The following is a 23231-nucleotide window of genomic DNA, read 5'->3' as shown; positions in this document are numbered from 1 at the left end:
TTATTCAGGTCAATGCATTTCAGAGAACTTAGTCTGCATAAGGACATTCAAGAAAAAAAAATCAATCTTTCATTTGATTATTGATTTTTTTTCTTGAATGTCCTGATGAAGGAGTCAGTTCTCTTAAACGCAGGGACCTGAAAAAAAAGAACTTTAAAATAATCAACATCACGACCTACTGGTGACAACGCGGCATATGCCCGGTTTCTCTACTCTGGCATTGATATTCTCATGCCTTTATCACCATTTTACCATTAAAGTCTCTGGGGGATTCCTGAAAAACGGATAAAAACGTAATGTGTACTTTTCACTTCATTGTTCGATCCATATATCATCGTTTTTTAAATTATCTATTGCTAAAAGTCAATGGATAAAATTCAAACAGTTCACCTACTTTAGTTTTTAAAAATGGATGAGAAAAATACGGGCGCAACACAGATGTAAAATGAATGACTTTAGAGTAAAATGGTACATTTTGCAAGAACACAAACTGGAAATAGTTGTGTGAATATAGCCTTACAGAGTTAGGGGTACTTTACACGCTGCGATATCGCTAGCGATTTATCGTCGGGGTCACGGTGTTTGTGACGCACATCCGGCGCCGTTAGCGACATCGCAGCGTGTAACACATACAAGCGACCTTATACGATCGCAAGAGAGACAAAAATCGTTGGTTTTGGAGAGGTCGTCCAAACACCAAAAATTGTTGTCTCATACGTAGCGATGTTGTTCGTCGTTCCTGCGGCACCACACATCACTATGTGTGACACCACAGGAGCGACGAACATCTCCTTACCTGCTTCCATCAGCAATGTGGAAGGAAGGAGGTGGGTGGGATGTTACATCTATCGCTCTATTGGCCGGCCGCTGAGTGATGCCGCAGTGACGTCGCTATGACGCCGAACGCACCTCCCCCTTGAGAGAGGGATTGTTCGGCGGTCACAGCGACGTCACTGACAAGGTATGTGCATGTGATGCTGCCGTAGCGATAATGTTCGCTACAGCAGCGATCACCACATATCGCTGGAACGATGGGGGCGGGTGCTATCGCGCTCGACATCGCTAGCAATCGCTAGCGAAGTCGCAGCGTGTAAAGTACCCCTTATTCCCATCTTGTCTATTTACAGCATAGCATAGGCATATGCTATAAATGTACAGTAGATGGGGATCCCACTAATGGGACCTTTATGGATCTCAAGAAGGGGGCACTGACATGTGCTGCTGTCAGTGGAGAGGTGCTCTGAATTCCCAATAATTCGTATAGGAATTCTGGCCACCACACCACCGACAGTGGTACAATGTTATCAAGTGAAATGTAGTCCCACTGGTGGGAACTGCATCTACTATACACTTAGGGCATTACCCTTTGATAGGCAATGAATATACGAGGTGGTAATACTCCTTTAATAGTGATGTTTGTGGAGTACACACAGGAGGTGGACAGAGCAGGAAGATTGGGGTGTGCCTCTACAGCCAACGGCTAGAAATCAGGAAGTGATGTCAGAAGGCATTATTTTAGCATCCTTTGTGTAGTACATTAAGTAGCGGCACTAATTGTTCTTTCCTAAGTTGTCATTGACCCATAGTGTACAGAGCACCTGGAAAATGTGAATTTAACAAACCAGTGATAGAATGACTTTTCTGCAGTTATTACTATTTTTAATATATCTACGTCTCCCATCATAAACAAGTGGACTAGAATCAAGAATCGAATTTGTCAGTGGTGTTATGAAATCTAGTGTGTAGTTTTGGTATTGACCCTCAGAGTTTTGCCAACATGAACATTCTAAACTTTACATCCAAAATTAAATACTCCTAGGTAAAAGATCTTAGGCAACCAGGTTTAAGATGTAAAAATGCAGCTGATAAAACACATCTAATCCACATCACTCAACATCATCATCTTTATATAGTACTTACTACAGATCAGGAGGCTGTCAAACATGCATTGCGGATTTAACCCTTGGCATTGAAGCTGCAATTGCAATATGAAGCCTGAGGGAAACGAAGTTTCCTATAGATGAAATATGTATTTGATTACAGCTGCTAAGAAGGCTATGTACCATTCCCATTCTACAGACCACTAAGCTGTAAATCGTATGCTAAAATGGTGAAAATTTAGACATGTATTTCACTGCTGACAGACCTGCCATACAAATCAGTGTTTTACACTGCTTATGTAGAATTAACTGGAAATCAGCCATTTCTATCGCTGAAACAATATCTCCAATTTATGGTGACAGAATGAAAAAAAAGCTGCAGGCAATAGAAAATCTTCTTCCCACAGGACCAAGCACAGTATTTTTACATCTGGCTCAGAGGACCAACTATGCAGGGTGCCGGAAAAAGAAACAGAATCCTGAAAAAAGTCCTTACAGGTGCTTTACAGCGTCACAGTCTGATAATAGCATGCAAGCGTCTGCATCCATTAACAATAATAAATTAATTATAAACTAAATGGCTTCTGCACAGCCTATATACCAGCTTTCAGTGACAAGAAAAAGGGGCACAGTCAAGGGGATTTACTATCTCTAATGGCACAAGACAGGGTTAATCCCTGCCCCCGATTTTATTTTCACTATTGCTAGAACCTCTAGCAGAAGCAATCAGAAAAAGTGATATTAAAAAAATACAAATTTCAGACAATACAAGGTTACTCTATTTGCATATGATATTATTACAATGTTTGACCCTATGAATTCAATAAGGCGATCTAAAATTAGTGATCATTTTTCTACCATATCATACTATAAAGTCAACAGATCCAAATCCCAAATTTTGCATTCAATATACAGTAGATCTACAACGCTAAAATAAAATTAAAAGCAAATTTCTATTTAAATGGAAAGAAGAATCCATATCTTATCTAGGAATATACTTAAAGGGAACCTGTCACCAGATTTAACGACGATAAGCTGCGGCCACCACCCGTGAGCTCTTATATACAAAATTCTAACATGCTGTATATAAGTGCCCAGGCTGCTGTGTAGAACATAAACACTTTTAAAATACTCACCTGGGGAGGGGGGCGGGGGGGGGGGTCGGTCCGGTCCGATGGGCATCGCTGCTCTCTGGTCCTGTGTCTCCTCACTGCTACGATCGCTGTCATCCTCCTTCTGAGGCTCGTGTGCATGACGCGTCTTACATCATCCACACAAGCCAGAATTGCGATCCGTTGCAGGTTGCACCTTGATCTGCCCTTAGGGCAGAAATACTTATTGTAGTGCACATGTGCGGGCGGTCTTTAACCTTTTCTTGCGCCTGCGCATGACAGTAGTTTGATCTGCCCTCAATGACAAGTCATCCACATTGGGCTGGGTAGAAGGAGGACGGCAATCACAGCAGAGAGGCGGAGCCGGACCAGAGAGCAGCTTCACCCACCGGACAGAACCGCTCCCTTAGGTGAGTATTATAAAAGTGATTTTTAGGTTCTACAGAGTGGCCTGGGCTTTTATATATAGTATTCTGGAATACTGTATATAAGAGCTCAGTGGTGGTGGCTGCAGCTTATAGGAGCCAAATCTGGTGACAGATTCCCTTTAACAAGCCCTTTATCCAAATTAGTAAAAAAAAAAGCATCTATAATTCAAAAGTACATTCAATCAGATATATAAAGGATCACTAAAGCAGAACTGACATGGATGCGCAAAATAATTATATATAACATGCTAATCTTGCCTAAAATACTATATATTTCACATTGAATTCCAAAACGGATTCCCAAATATTGGATAAAAAAAACTTCAACCCCAGCTCACCAGTGCATTTTTCCTTTTTTAATTTTTTAGTAGAATGTACCAAACTGTTGATTTAGCCACTCCTAACATTCTGCTCTCTCTCTAATGGATATCTGTTGTTGTTTTTTTTTTTTCAGATTAATGATAGTATGTTTCTTTTCCACTGAGCGTTGCTTTGTAAGTTCACAGCAACAGCTTCCAAATTCAAATGCCACACCTAGTATCAGCTCCAGACCTTTTACCAGCTTAATTGATGATGGCTTAACACGTACGATCATATTATCAGCAGCAAATCCATTGCTTACAGTTAGGGTATATTTGCCTGCTGCAGAAAATTTGTTGACAAAAAACTGCACCTTGTGGCAGAAAAACAAAAACAGCATGTGGTTTTGGTGTGTTTTTTCCCATGCGTTTTTTTGAGGGGGGAATCAATGGCTGAAAGGGCTAAGAAACAGGGGACAAAAACGCACAAAGAATTGAGATACTGCAGTTTTTTTGTGCACCAAAAACTGCATGGGAAAAAAAAAGCAAAGTGCGCACAACATTTCTGAATTCTCATAGACTTTGCTAAAATAAGGAAAGACATGCAGTTTTGGGTAACAAGCTGCATCAAAAAATGAGGTTAACATTTTAAGAAAAAGGGTAACATTGTTTTGGACTTTGGATTTTCAGTCTCCATATCTCACCATCCACTTCAGCTTTGAGTGTGAGACTACCTTCATTTTGAAGACAATCTGGGCTATCTCATACATAAATCTGACTTGTACCTATTTAGCATATAATTTGTTATGCAGATTCTTATATCATTGCATGGTTACTGTTTTGCTACTAAAGCTAAAATTTACATTTTAATTTTGTTAGTATTTTGTAAAACCATCTTTGTCTTTCAACACTGACTGAGTCCCTCTGGCCATGCTCTCTATCAGATTTTAGCATGTCTCAACCTAAATCTTATCCCAGGTCTCTTCTACATGTTCCTAATGTTGGTGCACACTGGTTGACTCCCTTGGGTATGTATACAGCTTTTTCTTCAACTCTACTCTCAAGTGTTGGTATAGATCTGTGAGGGTCAATCCAGCACCTCTACTTCATAGTCATTGAACCATTTCTTTGCCAACTCTGAAGTAGGTTTCAGATCGTTGTCCTGCTGGAACATTATGTTGTCCTTTTCATACCCAAAGTACTCAAGTGTATGAAGTAACTCAGCTTGTAGAATACTGCCATATAGCCTCAGTATTGAGACCACCATCGATCCTAGTTATATATCAAACACTTTTGGCTGTGTAACAACCCCATATCATCAGTCTTCCTCCAGTGAACTTGACAGTCCCTTCAATTTCTCTCAACTGTAGCTGACACTTATGTTGAAGTTGAGGAGTCTTCTCCTTTTTTCAACCCCCATTCCAGTCTTGTGAAATGTGCGTTGCACAGTGCTTGCATGGACGTCTGTGAACTCACTATTACGAAGCATACAAGCCACTTCCACTGCCGTGATTGTCGCGCTAGAACTTAAAGGACTTGTGATGAGCCGACTTGTTGACTCCGATATTTTGCCTGTATGTCCTCCTCTTGGATTTTGAGTGGAAGGACGGACTTCATTTTGTATTCTTTTAACTGTCATGGTACTCATATGATGCAGTTTGGCAAATTTCTTGGCCGAGAGACCACAATCGATGAGTTGGATAATGCAGTTTCTCTTTTTGGGAAATCTTTATCATGGCTGTGCTTCAATTCGAACCAGTGACCTTTTTCTTGGGAATCAACCTGATAACACACTGAGCTATTAGGGAATGTAGGAATAGGTTTGTAATTTATAGCATGCAGGAAGAAATTATTTTTCCACAACAAGGAGCAAAATTGACAAGAATCTGCATAACTAATTATATGCTAAATAGTTTCAAATCAAATTTATGACTGAGCTACCTTCTATAGAATGAAAGTAGTCTCACATTTAAAGCTGTAGTGGATGATGAGATATGAAGCCAGAAAGTCAAAAGTTCAAAAGATTATTACTCTTTTGCATGTCTTTGCAGGAACTTTCATCTACACTGCTGGAAATTTTTAAATAGGGATGCTACCCTTTCGGTAAAGGCCCTTTGGTCAAGTGACCATGATTTCACCAAAGGTACTTCTAACCTCGGAAACTGTACTAACAATGCAAGACTATAATGCCAGTTTCTGGTTTGTACAGGCAGTTGGCCACAGACTGACCACTGAACCTGCAATTATCGCTGACGCATTTTTGGAAAAGAGGCCCTGAGAAATTCTATTTGTATAACACTAACATAATGGTGAGAAGCATAAAGCGTATACCCAATACTAACACGATTCCAGATTACACCGTGTGCAGAATTATTAGGCAAGTTGTATTTTAGAGGATTTTTTTTATTATTGATCAACAACTATGTTCTCAATCAACCCAAAAGACTCTTAAATAGCAAAGCTTAATATTTTTGGAAGTCGGTGTGAGGTTTTTATTTTTAGATTTGGCTATCTTCGGAGGATATCTGTTTGTGCAGGTAACTATTACTGTGCAGAATTTTTAGACAACTTAATAAAAACCAAATATATTTCCATCTCACTTGTTTATATTAACCAGGTAAACCAATATAACTGCACAAAAATTTAGAAATAAACATTTCTGACATGCAAAAACAAAACCCCCAAAAATTAGTGACCAATATAGCCACCTTTCTTTATGATGACAATCAACAGCCTACCATCCATAGATTCTGTCAGTTATTTGATCTGCTTACGATCAACATTGCAGCCTCCCAGACACTGTTCCGAGATGTGTACTGTTTTCCCTCCCTGTAGATCTCACATTTTATGAGGGACCACAGGTTCTCTATGGGGTTCAGATCAGGTGAACAAGGAGGCCATGTAATTATTTTTTCATCTTTAAACCTTTACTGGCCAGCCACACTGTGGAGTAGTTGGATGCATGTGATGGAGCATTGTCCTGCATGGAAATCATGTTTTTCTTGAACGATACCAACTTCTTTCTGTACCACTGCTTGAAGAAGTTGTCTTCCAGAAATTGGCAGTAGGTCTGGGAGTTGCACTTAACTCTGTCCTTAACCTGAAAAGGTCCCACAATATCATCTTTGATGATACCAGCCCATACCAGTACTCCACCTCCACCTTGCTAACGTCTGAGTCGGAGTGGAGCTCTCTGTCCTTTACTGATTCAGCCTCTGGCCCATCAAGAGTCACTCTCATTTCATCAGTCCATAATAAAACCTTTGAAAAATCAGTCTTAAGATGATTCTTAGCCCAGTCTTGACGTTTCATCTTGTGTTTCTTGTTCAAATGTGGTCGTTTTTCAGCCTTCCTTACCTTGGCCATGTCCCTGAGTATGGCACACCTTGTGTATTTTGATACTCCAGTAACGTTGCAGCTCTGAAATATGGCCAAACTGGTGGCAAATGGCATCTTGGCAGCTTCACCCTTGATTTTCCTCAATTCCTGGGCAGTTATTTTGCGCCTTTTTTGCCCAACACGCTTCTTGCGACCCAGTTGGCTATTTGCCATGAAACACTTGATTGTTCGGTGATCACGCTTCAAAAGTTTGACAATTAAAAGACTGCTACACCCCTCTGCAAGACATCTCACAATCTTGGACTTTTCAGAGCCCATTTAATCTCTCTTCTGACCCATTTTGTCAAAGAACGGAAGTTGCCTAATAATTAAGCACACCTTATATAAGGTGTTGATGTCATTACACCACACCTCTCTCCTCATTACAGAGATGCCCATCACTTGATTTACTTAATTGGTAGTTGGGTCTCAAGCCTATACAGCTTGTTGTAGGACAGCATGTATAAAAAGTATCATGTGATCAAAATACTCATTTGCCTAATAATTCTGCACACAGTGTAGATACAAGTGATACCCTTATGTTGTTATTAAAAAGCAGGTAGATCCTTAAGAATCCTTTTGATACAGACAGACTATTAAATTAGTGTGTTGCCCCATACGGCACAATCTGTAATTAGTCATATTGCATATCATCTGTCTTTCTGAAGCTAGCCAGCAAGGAGGACAGACAGTAGCAAAGTTATTTGACTGTTCAACCTGAGGACCATCTGACTTTAATTGTAGCACACAGCTTGATGTGGTGCTGGTTTGTTAGAAGCCAAAGTATAGCACTGTAATAATCTGCAAAAAATCACAAACCTGCCAACACAGGCCTGAAAACGGGCTGCGTCTGTGACTGCCTGACGGCTGCAGGAAATATGATTAATGAGTGAGGTATAATGATATTGGGAACCCGATTAGCACCACAAAAAGGTCACAGATCAAAGTGGTGTGCTTTTCAGGAGCTATAATCATTGCATATAATCTGCGGGCTGCAAGGAGTAAACTGGGAAATCGTAAGAAAACGTCATCTTGGTTTGGATAACCACAGACACAAAATCTCTTTAAGAGGCATGTTGGGTTTTAAACAGTCTAGAATGAATCAATTTGTTTGGCAGCGGGCTCTCTTGCTGCATCATTTCTTCTTGCTGGCTGAACTTCTGAACGCTATTTTTCTATTACATTGTTTGTATACAAACAGCATGCCTTCACCACAGCAGACCTTTTAATTAGACTCTGAAATAAGATTTTCTGCCATGTGTAGATATAGCTGCACTGGAATATGTCAATCACTGCTTTCATAGCGAGGGGATTCTGTGACCGATATTTTAAAGCCCTGAGACTCTGATGTGCAGAATGAGCAATTCTGTGATATACAAACTATCAGTCCTAGTCCCACATTGTACTTATGTAAGCAAAGCATTCCTGCTAATTACCATGTACGTAGTCTATGAGCTGAATGTACAAAACAAAACTATACCAGCAGTGGTTACTATATTTCTTTTGTCAAGTACAAAATAATACCATATGCATCTATCACACAATTGTGTAGCCCATGGAAAGTAGATCAGATTGGAAGGGACAACAATGTTTGAAAAAACCTTGGTCATTATTAGTGATGTGCAGATCCATACTTTCACACTGCATTCCGATCTCCGTTCAGTGGTCCAGTCTGGGCATCTGGGTGTCTGTCTTCAATAAGTGTATACTCCCGAAAATGGTGCACGACAGAGCACCAATATAATCAATGGCCCCGTCAGCGCATACCGTATTTTTCGCTTTATAAGACGCACCGGATTATAAGACGCACCCCAAACTTAGACATAAAAAAGGTAAAAAAAAAGAAAAATGGGGTCCGTCTAATAATCCGGTGTTCTCTTACCGGAGGGGGGCAGCAGTGATGGTGAAGCGGGGTCACAGGAGGCAAAGGTTGTACTGGCAGGCACGGCGGATCAGTGGCAGCGGGGTCCGTGGTGGCAAGTGGTGTCCGGGGTGGAAGGAGCCGGGGGACTCGTGGTGGCAGGAGCCGCGGGTCCCGTGGTTGGTGGCGGCAGCAGCAGTGTCGGCATGTGAGTCAAGCAGCAGGCCGGTGCAGTGAGTGTCCCAGTGTCCGCGGTCCCGGTTCAAATAATGGTGCCTGCGCAGATGGAGCTCTCATCCAAGGGCTCCATCTGCGCATGCGCCCGCTGCCATCATTTGAAACTGGGACCGTGGACAAGCTGGGTAACTTGCTGCACAGCCGCTCGCCCCGCAAGCACAGAGTGGCAGCCAGCAGGCTGCCCGCCCACCCGCCCGCACACAGCACCCGGCCGCACACAGCACCCGGCCGCCGCCCGCACACAGCACCCGGCCGCTGCCTGCACACAGCACCTGGCCGCCAGCCGCAGCCCACACACCGCACCCGACTGCCGCCCGCACGCAGCCACGAGTACCCGGCTGCCACCGCACACAAGCACAGGTACCCGGCCGCTTGCACGCAGCCACAGTCACCCGGCCACCCGATCACCGCAGAGACAGGTACCGCTATATTCGCTTTATAAGACGCACCCCCCATTTTCCTCTCAAATTTTTGGGAGGAAAAGTGCGTCTTATAAAGCGAAAAATACGGTATGTCCAAAACCCATTTTGGGGGGGGTTCGGATGGGACAGAAGCCCCAACAGAACCACTGAACAAAGATCGGAACGCAGAGTGAAAGGCCCCTTAATGTCAGGACCCGCGAGGGTTCAAAGGTACCCGAGTGCCGGGTCCGGAATTCTCAGGGACTTCCGGTATTGATCCGCATACGGCACTCAAGTAATACAAAAAATAAATGAAAAATTTAAAATAAAATAAAGCTATACTTACTGAGGCTTAGACGTGGCTGTAACGGATTCCTAGCCACTCATTCACTTCCGGGGCAGCTCATTACCTTCACTGCATATACACTGCTTTCCCTGCCCACCAGCGTCTGATTGGTTGTAGTCAGACGCGCCCACACGTGAATGAGCGGCCAGGAAGCAATTACAGCCGCGCCAGAGCCTCTGTAAGTACAGCGTGCTTGTTACTATCCCCCTATCCCTTCCATCACCATTTTTAATTGCCAAATTCTGGTCTCCATAGACTTATATGGGGACCGGCATCCGGCCAGATATCCGGGATCAATCCTGGGCCAGAACAGTTTTTGGTTTTGTTTTTTTTAACCCAGTTAGACATGTTGGTCCTGGTTATCTGCGAGGCCGCCTAACACAATTAATTATTAAAAAACAAAAACTCATGTATAGTAAGTTAATGGGTTATTTCCAGCTTCGCAAATTCATCACCTATTTACAGGATAAGTAATACTTGATTACTAGGGATTCTACTTCAGGGACACCCATTAATCCAAAGAAGAAGCACTGAAATGCTCCATTTAAATAAAAGAAAGCCTGTGTCTTCACGCCACAGTTCATTCTTTTTTTTGGGAGTGCAGATTGCCCTACAATGAATAGTGAGGTTGCGCATATTAGCGACCGCTAACCCATTCAAATGGGACACCTCAGAGCCTGATTCTTGAAATTGAGGACTGTCAGCAATCAAATAGCTACCTATCTCGCAGAAAGTCCTATGTTCGCATGCTGCTCCCTAACGATCACTCAAAAATGCAAATCAGAAAATTATTAATATTGCCTCCAGAGATGTCCTTAACCAATTCTAGATGTGGTGACTTCACCCTGTTCATTACCAAACACCAGATTTTTCACACATGTATTAGACATGTGTTTTTAATTTCTTCATTGCACAGTTATATGTGGACCCGTCAGACTAAGACTTAGACGGTCCGCAAAAAGTCCAACTTAAATTACATTATGGTCAAAGAACAATACCCCTATTCCCATGCGAATGTGATGCAATTCACTGTACAACTGTAGAAGCCAAGACACAACCTGCTTACTTAATATTTCTTAAGTACCAGCTACTAGTGTAGAAAAGTCTTGTGCTTACCAATCTGTTTGTACGAACAAACTCTTCAGGTGTTTTGGCCCATGGTGGAAGTTCCACATCAGACACTACTGTGCCGTCATCCATCACTCCAAGATTGTAATCATTCGAGTTGACAAACATCTCCGGCAGAAAGTAGAATTCAGGAATGAGCTCCTGCAGGAACAATACATATAAATCACTGCAATGTTTATAACGCCGGTAAAACTCATAATGATCAAATGAGAAGCCGAAAATGAAGGATTACCCAAGACTGATGTATAAACAACCAAGGACTATGGAAATGCTATTGTGAAGTAGGTCTATACTACTATATCCCTTTACTTCACAACAATTTTCTCTTTTTTTGTTTTCGTTTTTTCCTCCCCTTCTTCCGAGAGACAATGTTTTTGAACGCATGTTTTTTGCAAGATGAGTTGTACTTTTGAATAACATGATTCATTTTACCATATAATGTACTGGAAGACGGGTAAAAAAATGCCAAGTGCAGTGAAATTGCAAAAAAAGTAAAGAGATATATATATATATATATATATATATACTTCTAGACTCAAAGCGGAGAATCTTCGCAGCGCTCAGTGAACGCACATGGAGGTTTCATAATTCTGCAGTCACAGAGTGACACATACAGTGGCTAGAGATTTATAATTTTAGACCGGACAACCTCTTTATATGTTGAAATGAATCTTTTTACACAAAACTATATAAAATCAGCATCCTCTGCTCCCCCTGCTCTCTGACATGGTACCTGCAGATTCCTTGTAATGATGCTCAGATGAAAAATATGATACAATTTTAGTCTGGAACCTTAAAAATATGCAATAAAGTTTGATGTACTGTTGGGAATATCTGTCTATCTATATATATATACACATATACACACACACACACACACACACACACACACACACACACACACACAGTACAGACCAAAAGTTTGGACACACCTCATCTCTAGAACAACTGTAAGAGGAGACTTTGTGCAGCAGGCCTTAACGGTAAAATAGCTGCTCGGAAACCACTGATAAGGACAGGCAACAGGCAGAAGAGACTTGTTTGGGCTAAAGAACACAAGGAATGGACATTAGACCAGTGGAAATTTGTGCTTTCGTCTGATGAGTCCAAATTTGAGCTCTTTGGATCCAACCACTGTGTCTTTGTAGCAAAGGTGAACGGATGGACTCTACATGGCTGGTTCCCACCGTGAAGCATGGAGGAGGAGGTGTGATAGTGTGGGGGTGCTTTGCTGGTGACACTGTTGGGGATTTATTCAAAATTGAAGGTTTACAGAACCAGCATGGCTACTACAGCATCTTGCAGCGGCATGCTATTCCATCTGGTTTGCGTTTAGTTAGACCATCATTTATTTTTCAACAGGACAATGACCCCAAACACACCTCCAGGCTGTGTAAAGGCTATTTGACTAAGAAGGAGAGTGATGGGATGCTACACCAGATGGCCTGGCCTCCACAGTCACCAGACCTGAACCCAATCGAGTTGGTTTGGGGTGAGCTGGACCGCAGAGTGAAGGCAAAAGGGCCAACAAGTGCTAAGCATCTCTGGGAACTCCTTCAAGACTGTTGGAAAACCATTTCCGGTGACTACCTCTTGCAGCTGATCAAGAGAATGCCAAGAGTGTGCAAAGTAGTAATGAAAGCAAAAGGTGGCAACTTTGAAGAACCTAGAATATAAGACATATTTTCAGTTGTTTCACACTTTAAAGTATTTCATTCCACATGTTTTAATTCATAGTTTTGATGCCTTCAATGTGAATCTACAATTTTCAGAGTACTGATAATAAAGAAAACTCTTTGAATGAGAAGGTGTGTCCAAACTTTTGGTCTGTACTGTATATATATGCATGCATTATATATAGACACACTGTATATATATATATATATATATATATATACACACAGTATATATATCCCTATCTCTCTATATATACGGTATATATTTATTCTCTATGTCCTTATCTTTTTCAACACTTGAAAACATTTTTTGCACTATTTATTAGTCTTACAAGGGCAATTGAACGGGTGATCCTTGGATTGCTTGCATAACACACTGCACTATGTATATAGCTCAGATTATTATGACTCCCTGTAAGTATCCTACACACAGGCAACCCTGAATCTGTCAAGTCCTATAAAGCTTCATCACGTTACTGACCATTGTTATGCTGCATGTTGGCATAGCATACCTGTACAAATGACCTGGAAAATTGTGGATGCATTTTTGATCTTTTAGCTATTGTACTTGAAAAAGTAATATAGATCACTATCAGCTTAAACAGGGAAAACTGCTTCTAAAGTCTATCTCCAGTGCAATACAAACCAGACTGCGGCTTTAGGGCTCATACTTAAGCCCGTTTGGGCTCTAAGGTATTTGGAAGGTCATAAGAACAGGTAGATCTCTGTGGTGTAGTCAATGGTAAACCAGGCCTGCATTAATTAGGGATTAAGGTATTGTCACCCTCATCATTCTGAGAATGTTGCAATGCTTTAAATGAAAACTCGTGTTTATTGTAACACTAATTAGGGAAAGGAAGCCAATGTACTTGATGCATGACACACTGCTGATAATGGCAGCCTAACATTTCACTGCAAAATGAGAAACAGGTCATTACAACTGCTGCTTCAAGAGGCCACGGTGATGGATCTTTACACAGCGTTACCTTACATCGATATTTACTGGATATTTATGTGGGGCGAAGTAAATTAGTTAATTATTCAAGTTAATTTTGCAATTGTTTCAGCTACCATCATTACATCCCATCATGGAATAAAGCATACTTAGCATTTTAGTAAAAATATCCATGGTATTGTGATATTGGCTTGGGACTAATCAGCATGACCTGAGATGCTTAGATATTGGAGCTAATTTATTAAAACTTTTTTAGCCACCAATACTGCAACATGACAGGCACTCGAAGCAAAAAAAAAAAAAATAATTAAATCATCACTCCAGTGGGGGAGGGAGATGGTTCGAGGCAGGAGTGGCACTTTGAATCTAAAGGGTGCTTTAAACGCTGCGACATCGCTAATGATATATCGTCGGGGTCACATCGTTAGTTACGCACATCCGGCGCATTTAGCGACATCCCAGTGTGTGACACCAAGGAGCGACGATCAACGAACGCAAAAACGTGAAAAATCGTTGCTCGTTGACACGCCGCTCCTTTTCCAAATATCGTTGCTGCTGCAGGCACGATGTTGTTCGTTGTTCCTGCGTCAGCACACATCGCTATGTGTGACACCGCAGGAACGACGAACATCTCCTTACCTGTGTCCACCGGCAATGAGGAAGGAAGGAAGTGGGCGGCATGTTCCAGCCGCTCATCTCCGCCCCTCCTCTGCTATTGGACGGCTGCCAAGCGACGTCGCTGTGACGCCGCACAAACCGCCCCCTTCGAAAGGAGGCAGATCGCCGGCCAGAGCGACGTCGCATGGAAGGTAAGTCCGTGTGACGAGTCTTAGCGATGTTGTGCGCCACGGGCAGCGATTTGCCCATGACACACAACCGACGGGGGCGGGTACGCTCGCTAGCGATATCGATATCGCAGCGTGTAAAGTACCTTTAAGTCCCCTGCCCCATGTCATACACTCATATTCACCTTCCGGTGGCTTCATCTTTCATTCACATCTTTTAGGGTGGCCTATCATCTTCCCTAATCGAAGTAAATTCACATAGACCCCATCCACTACTTTTCAAAACCTAATTCTCCGTCTGATTCCACCACACCCAAAAGATTGGCTGATGACTGGCTCGTCTATTCCCCATTTCTTTGAGATGGCTGAACCGTCGTAAGTAGGCACCTGTACCTTGTCACCCCCACCTCACCCCATTGTAGATTGTAAGCTTTTACAGGCAGGGTTGTATTTATTTTTGCGTTAATTATAGTATTTTCTTTAACTGTTACTTATGAACAGTTAAAGACGCTAAACATTTTTTGACACAACATAGAGGTGATGTCTCTGGTTTAAAGTTGACGGCTATTAAAAAGGTGTACAAGCCTGTTAAGGGAGGTGATTACAAAAGAAAACTATTAAACCGTGAGCCCTTATGGATTTTTAAGATATGCGCTAGAGCACCTCGGGGGACTTAATATCCGCCAAGATTTAACTGTACAATATAACAGAATTAACTTGGCCGTATGTATGTATGTACATATATATATATACACACACACAACACACATATATATACACAGTATATATACACAGTATATATACACACACATATATATGTATATATGTGTGTGTGTGTATACAGTGTGTGCATAATGCATAATATATATATACATATATACATACATACACACACACACACACACACACACACACACACACACACACACACACAGTACAGACCAACAGTTTGGACATGCCTCAGTCAAAGAGTTTTCTTTATTTTCAGGACTCTGAAAACTGTAGATTCACATTGAAGGCATCAAAACTGTGAATTAAAACATGTGGAATGAAATACTGAAAAAAGTGTGTCTTATATCCTAGGTTCTTCAAAGTAGCCACCTTTTGCTTTCATTACTACTTTGCACACTCTTGGCATTCTCTTGATGAGCTTCAATAGGTAGTCAACGGAATGGTTTCCAACAGTCTTGAAGGAGTTCCCAGAGATGCTTAGCACTTATTGGCCCTTTTGCCTTCACTCTGCGGTCCAGCTCACCCCAAACCATCTCGATTGGGTTCAGGTCTCGTGACTGTGGAGGCCAGGTCATCTGGCATAGCACCCCATCACTCACTTAGTCAAATAGTCCTTATAAAGCCTGGAGGTGTGTTTGGGGTCATTGTCCTGTTAAAAAATAAATTATGGTGCAACTAAACGCAAACCAGATGTAATAGCATGCCGCTGCAAGATGCTGTGGTAGGCATGCTGATTCTGTATGCCTTCAATTTTGAATAAATCCCCTACAGTGTCACCAGCAAAGCACCCCCATACCATCACACCTCCACCTCCATGCTTCACGATGGGAAACCGGCATGTAGAGTCCATCCGTTCACCTTCTCTACAAAGACTCGGTGGTTGGATCCAAAGATCTCAAATTTGGACTCATCAGACCAAAGCACAGATTTCCACTGGTCTAATGTCCATTCATTGTGTTTTTTAGCCCAAACAAGGCTCTTCTGCTTGTTGCCTGTCCTTAGCAGTGGTTTCCTAGCAGATTTTATCATGAAGGCCTGCTGCACAAAGTCTCCTCTTAACAGTTCTAGAGATAAGAAGGTGTGTCCAAACTTTTGGTCTGTACTGTATGTGTATATATATATATATATATATATATATATATATATATATATATATAATCACACACATGCATACATATACAGTACATATAGTATATATATCTTCTGGCTTTTTATGTATATTATGTTTTAAGTTAGATATATGCTGTTTGTATATGTGTCCTATTCAGGAGCTCTGGTCAGGTACACCTGATGACTAATTGAGAGCTAGTTTACTGTCATTTAGACTTGTATCATGTTAACAGACTTGTGTGGGCAGTCATGGTTGTATAGCTATCCATGATTAGACATACCGGTAGTAGCTTTATTGAAATGCGTTGGATCGTACATCCCGTGAGATCTGTTGGTGCCTGTACCGTTGTGCCTGTTTTTTAAAGAATTGAATAAAGATGGAGTTTTATTTTTCCTGCCTTTGTCCACTGGATGGTGTTTTCCCTTTTGGAGTCTATGTAGCCCATGCCTGGGTTTTTCCTTGCGGACAACGGGATACACTACGGATCATTTGGATATGGCGAGCTCGCTATATTTTATGTTTAATTTATATGTTACTTATGAATGTTTGTTTGTGTATGAACTTATGAATTGTAAAGCGCTGTGCAATATGTTGGCGTATAGAAATAAAGATTATTATTTTTCCGACGCTGCTCGGATCCCTCAATGTCATCTTGGGACTGTAACTTGTGACTGGCCAGAAGTCAGAAATTACATCACACACTCCCAATGCATCTCTAGGAGGGTCAGAATGGGGCTCTCTTAGAGTTGCATTGATTTGTGACTTTCAGTGCACTCTATGAAACACTGCAGCTGCCAACATGTTACAAAAAACCCCTGGAGACCGACAGGAGCGGCTTTGATAAAAGATGAAGCCGCCAGAAGGGAAGTATAAGACAGGTGGTCTTACATTTAATGCAATACTCCAGCACTGCACTAAAAAAAAAACAATGGAGTGGTGCTTTAACAAATCTGTGCTTCAGCTTAAGTATATTTAAATATTGTAGCTGGATATCCTCTAAGCTAAATTTCAGACTGAAAAAAAGGCCTAGCATAACTTACCTCTATGAGTCATAAGAAACGCAAATTTAATTAATATGACCTTTATTCCACAAACGCTCTATTTATTGCATAATGCACCAATATGGCTCCCTCTACTGATATTTTTCTTTATAAGAAAAATAGTATTTTTAGGGACCTGATTTGGAGAAAGCTTACTGCAAGAATATGATGTCAGACTCTTCAAAGGCCTAAAGAGAATGGAAGCCTAGCTGTCCCAGACCCCTGATGTATTTTCTTGGCACACAATTGCAGCACCTGAGGGGTGGGGTAGCATGGAGCTTCCTTCCTAGAGAATTAATAGTTTCTATGCGCAAAGGAAGCAGCTGAAAATGAATCAGAACACAGATTTTCTTGCAGCAAAAGGCTGGAGTAACACTTGCGGGTGACTCGTGCAAGGATCGCATGGCATAGCCAGAACTAGCTGACGGCTCTCCTGACCAGAGCAGGTCAGTTTCATGTATTTCTATGCAGCTGACCCGCTCCTGACAGGAGAGCCGGTGGCCAGTCCAGGCGATGCGATAAATGCACCTGCTCTGTGATAGTCTCAGTGTTCTGTTTAAAGCGCAGATATCATCATGATGACCAAGGAACACAACAGGCAGGTCCGTGATACTGTTGTGGAAAAATGTAAAGCCGGATTTGGTTACAAAAAGATTTCCAAAACTTTAAACATCACAAGGAGCACTGTGCAAGTGATTATATTGACATGGAAGGAGTATCATACCACTGCAAATCTACCAAGACCCGGCCGTCCATCCAAACTTTCATCTCAAACAAGGAGAAGACTGATCAGAGATGCAGCGAAGAGGTCCATGATCACTGGATGAACTGCAGAGATCTACAGCTGAGGTGGGAGAGTCTGTCCATAGGACAACAATCAGTCGTACACTGCACAAATCTTGCCGTTATGAAAGAGTGGCAAGAATAAAGCCATTTCTCAAAGATATCCATAAAAAGTGTAGTTTAAAGTTTGCCAAAAGCCACCTGGGAGACACACCAAACATGTGGAAAAAGTTGCTCTGGTCAGATGAACCCAAAATCGAACTTTTTGGGCACAATGCCAAACGATATGTTTGGAGTAAAAGCAACACAGCTCATCACCCTGAACACACCACTGTCAAACATGGTGGTGGCAGCATCATGGTTTGGGCCTGTTTTTGTTCAGCAGGGACAGGGAAGATTGTTAAAATTGATGGAAAGATGGATAGAGCCAAATACAGGACCAGTCTTGAAGAAAACCTGTTGGAGTCTGCAAAAGACTTGAGACTGGGACAGAGATTTGTCTTCCAACAAGACAATGATCCCAAACATAAAGCAAAATCTACAATGAATGGTTCAAGTCAAAGTCCAGACCTGAATACAATCAAGAATCTGTGGAAAGAGTTGAAAACTGGTGTTCACAAACACTCTCCATCAAAAACCTCACTCAGCTCGAGCTATTTGCAAAGGATGAATGTGCAAGAATTTCAGTCTCTCGATGTGCAAACCTGATAGAGACATACCCCAAGCGACATTCAGCTGTAAATGCAGCAAAAGGTGGCGCTACAAAGTATTAACTTAAAGGGGCCGAATAATATTGCACGCCCCACTTTTCAGTTTATTATTTTTTACAAAAGTTTAGAATAAGCAATAAATTTCGTTCAACTTCACAATTGTGTCCTACTTGTTGATTCTTCACCATAACATTTACATTTTTATCTTTATGTTTGAAGCCTGAAATAAGGGAAAAGATTGAAAAATTCAAGGGGGCTGAATACTTTTGCAAGGCACTGTTAGTGCATATCTCCTGTACTAGAATTAAGTCGATTTTTTTGTACTTTTGACAGGCCTCCAATTGTGCCAAAAATAGAGGATCAATTTTCATTATGACGCCAATTTTTTTTTAATTTTCAGAGATTTTTTTTTTTTTTCAAAAACTATGCTACTAGAGATGTCGACAATTAACATAATTAAGACTGTCTTTGCTTCTCTTTTGTTTCAGAAGAGTACAACAGCCGTGATTGTGGCCACTGTTCACTAGAGTTTTGTTTTCCTTGCACATTTCACTGGATTTTTACAGCACCTATTTATACTCTTTTGTAAGCATACTTCAAATGTGTAAATATATAGTAAAAACCCTATCTCAAGAAATCCTTAGACTTTTTCCACAAAAAATATAAAAAATTTGCAAAAATAGCATACAAATCAGGCGTCTAGACGAGAAGACCCTCTTAAGAGATTTTACCAGAACGTATAATTGAGACATGCTCTTAGGGGTGCTTCACACATAGCGAGATCGCTACCGAAATCGCTGCTACGTCACGGTTTTGGTGACGCAACAGTGACCTCATTAGCGATCTCGCTGTGTGTGACACTGAGCAGCGATCTGGCCCCTGCTGTGAGATCGCTGCTTGTTACACACAGCCCTGGTTCGTTTTTTTTATTGTTGCTCTCCCGCTGTGATGCACAGATCGCTGTGTGTGACAGCGAGAGAGCGACGAAATGAAGCGAGCAGAGAGCAGGAGCCGGCATCTGGCAGCTGCGGTAAGCTGTAACCAGGGTAAACATCGGGTAACCAAGGTGGTTACCCGATATTTCCCTTCGTTACCAGCCTCCGCCGCTCTCACGCTGCCAGTGCCGGCTCCTGCTCTCTGCACATGTAGCTGCAGTACACATCGGGTTAATTAACCCGATGTGTACTGTAGCTAGGAGAGCAGGGAGCCAGCGCTAAGCAGTGTGCGCGGCTCTCTGCACATGTAGCGACGTTATGATCGCTGCTGCTTCTGCTGTGTTTGAAAGCTAAGCAGCGATCATAAAAGCGACTTACTAGGTCGCTGTTACGTCACAGAAAATGGTGACGTAACAGCGACGTCGTTATCGCTGTCGCTATGTGTGAACCCAGCCTTACACTGCCGAACAGACACACCCTATTTATTCCTGGTAGAGGGATTGTGTTCATAGACACAGCGAGCTCAAAAAGATATAATTTCACTACATTACAAATGTCTGATGGAGCAGGTCCTGCGAAGTAGGGGCTGTACCCTTAAAATCAAATGGGAAAGGGATGTAGATCCAATTAATGATGATATCCTTTAAATGGTCCTGAAGGTATCAATGAGTGAAACACAGCGGCTCTCAATATTACTTACAGAGTGTATAATACCCCTTTGCGACTCCATATGGGATATAAGGCAGACTTTTTTTGTGTCACAGGTGTACAGGTCCTAATGCCGACTTAAGTCATGGAATCTGTAATTACCCAAAACTTAACCAATTGTGGATGACCGCATTGATTCTTATTTCTAATGTGTTTGGGTTTACAGTCCCATTTGATCCCACTGTTTGCCTATTGGGGTATGTTGGTGGCTTATCAGTTGAGGAGACTCACCAACTATCCATTCTACATTTGCTTTATCAAGCCAGAAAGTGAATTACTTCTCATTTGAAGGATGCAGATCCCCCTACCATAGTAGTATACACTCCAAAAATTGTTTACTTCACCTTGAGCGGTGTGTGTTTCAAAAGACAGGAACCCCACTTAAATATGAAAATCTATGGGCCCTGTCATTGCATTTTACGGGTCTAGCCGCTCCAACATTGACGTGGCCAAGAATATTAGTGGTCACTTCTACTAATTAATTAGCTTGCAATAATAATCGTTCATATGGACAAGTGACTTGGACAATATATTCTAGGCTTAAAATGTGATTTAAACCAGTCAAGATAGAAGAAGTTGGGGTTTCATAGCTAGGTCATAATAGAGGATTCATTTAAAAATGTTGGATGTACTGTGATATTTAGGAGTTTGTACTGTTCATGAATTAATTTGGAATATAATGTACCGTTTTGAGTGTAGGGAGAAAATATGCACGGCACTATCGTTTCCCAATATTCTATAAATGTTGAGCAGGGACTGGGGGAAGGGTTAAAAGTTGACTGGAAGATTGTCTCAATATAACAAATGATGATCATCTGGCCATCTGATTGGACTTCTATGGAGCAACAAATGGCATGGCTTTTTTTTTGGGTCCGAGTGTGGGAAGGGTTGGGGTGGTCAGAGATGGGATGGATTTCTTTGTATTGTTTTTTCTTTTCAGAAAATGTTTATTAAAAATTATGTGAAGTGAAGTCTCACGAAAATGTTTATTCCACAATTCATCCAATGTGCAACTGAATTAAAATACTTCTTAAAATACTTATTAAAATACAATCCTAATCTTCACACATTTCCAGCACCACTCCAGTCTTTTTCTTGCCCAGATGACATGAAACCAGACCAGCCAGATCACACATTGGTTTATGTATGGACTAGAAGTTGCTTTCTCAATGTAAAGGCGCCTTTACACACTGCAACATCGCTAACGACATCGCTGTAACGTCACCGGTTTTGTGACGTAATAGCGACCTCCCCAGCGATATTGCAGTGTGTAAAATACATCAGCGACCTGGCCCCCGCTGTGAGGTTGCGGATCGCTACAAATCTTTCAGGACCATTTTTTGGTCTGTTGTTTCCTGCTGCGCAGCATGCATCGGTGTGTTTGACAACATTACAACGACTTCGTTAGCGACTTCCCTTTCAAATAACTGCTTTGACACGTCCCCAATGACTAACTAGGTCGTTCTGCAGGTCCGTATCGCTGCTGCTTCGTTGGCCAGGTCTGCCTGTTTGACAGCTCACCAGCGACTCACCAGAGACTTTGTAGCGATCCCGGCCAGGTTGGGATCGCTGGTGGGATCGCTAGAAAGTCTCAGTGTGTAAAGGGGCCTTAAGTCTTTGGAGCGTCACCGACAGTCTCAGACTTATATTGGGAAAGCAGCTCCACACAGTAAACTCCATGTGAGCCAGCAAAGCTGCAGAGAGGTCATGTGGTACCGAAGTCGAGATGAAAACTGGAGAAAATGGTAATTGGTGAGTGTTTTACTAAACTTACACACTATTATATCGATAATTAGGATGGAACACGGAATACAAATTTTGATGAGACGACTTTTTTAAAGAATCAAAAGGACCCCGTGGCTGTCCAATATAAGGATATGTTTGTGATTGCATCCTTTAAAACTGCCAATTGGTATGAATACATTATCCATTATTGGCTATACACTGATCTATATGTTAACCACAAAACATATGGTTCAAGTGTTGTATAACTAAACCACATTATATTAAAATATATGACGCAAAAAAAATGTACCTTAATGTCTGAGGTGTCGCGTTGTGAGTTACGCCATGCCCTGGAAACTGAAGAAAATGCTCTGTCAGCATGGTCAAATTTCCCACCTTGGAAATTTAAGAAGAAGGTTGTAAAGGGTTCCTAGAAAAAAAATGTCATAACATTGGTTAGTAAAGAGGAGAGTGATCAACTGATAAAAGTGAGTTGGCTGCTAAACAATTTCAAAATGTTAAGCATTTGTATAAAAAATATTACTTGAGATTCAGCAATCTATATCTATATGGGGAGTCTCAAGAATTCTGAATTTAAAGCACCACTCCAGCATTGTTGGGTTTTTTTCAGCACTGGATTGGTGCTTTAATCTAAGGTCCCTGACCCTAATATTATACTCACCCTCCGGCATTTTCATATTCAATCACAGCAGCACCATCTTATGAATGCAACATTTGACTGACCATAAGTCAGAAGTTATGTCCCAAGCGCTCAATGTAAGTCTACGAGAGTCAGATCGAGTGTCTCATAGACTTGCATTGAAGATTGAGCTCCGACGTGCTCCATGAAGCAAAGAAGCAGCTGGCAATTCACAAACTGCAGATGACCAACGGAAGCATCAGTGATAGAAGATGAAGACGCCGGAGGGGGAATATAACAATAGGTTCAGGGCATTTCAATTTAAAACACCACTCCAGCGGTGAAATAAAAATAAAAAAAA

The 23231-nt window shown here is 41.6% G+C and overlaps 1 protein-coding gene across 2 annotated transcripts in view; it reads right to left on the bottom strand.

Moving 5' to 3' along the window:
- The window catches only part of LRBA (LPS responsive beige-like anchor protein), an 805540-nt gene that overhangs the window by 206986 nt on the left and 575323 nt on the right, over positions 1-23231 (bottom strand). For both annotated transcript variants that reach the window (XM_075347936.1, XM_075347944.1), the window contains exons 43-44: positions 22541-22660; positions 11059-11211 (exon numbers count right to left, since the gene is read on the bottom strand). In XM_075347936.1, the coding sequence (XP_075204051.1) occupies positions 11059-11211; positions 22541-22660 (273 nt within the window). The remainder of the gene's footprint in view (positions 1-11058; positions 11212-22540; positions 22661-23231) is intronic.

This window comes from Anomaloglossus baeobatrachus, chromosome 1 (assembly GCF_048569485.1).
Source record: "Anomaloglossus baeobatrachus isolate aAnoBae1 chromosome 1, aAnoBae1.hap1, whole genome shotgun sequence".
NCBI classification, from domain to species: Eukaryota; Metazoa; Chordata; class Amphibia; order Anura; family Aromobatidae; genus Anomaloglossus; species Anomaloglossus baeobatrachus.
This window is presented reverse-complemented; position numbering and strand designations above follow the sequence as displayed.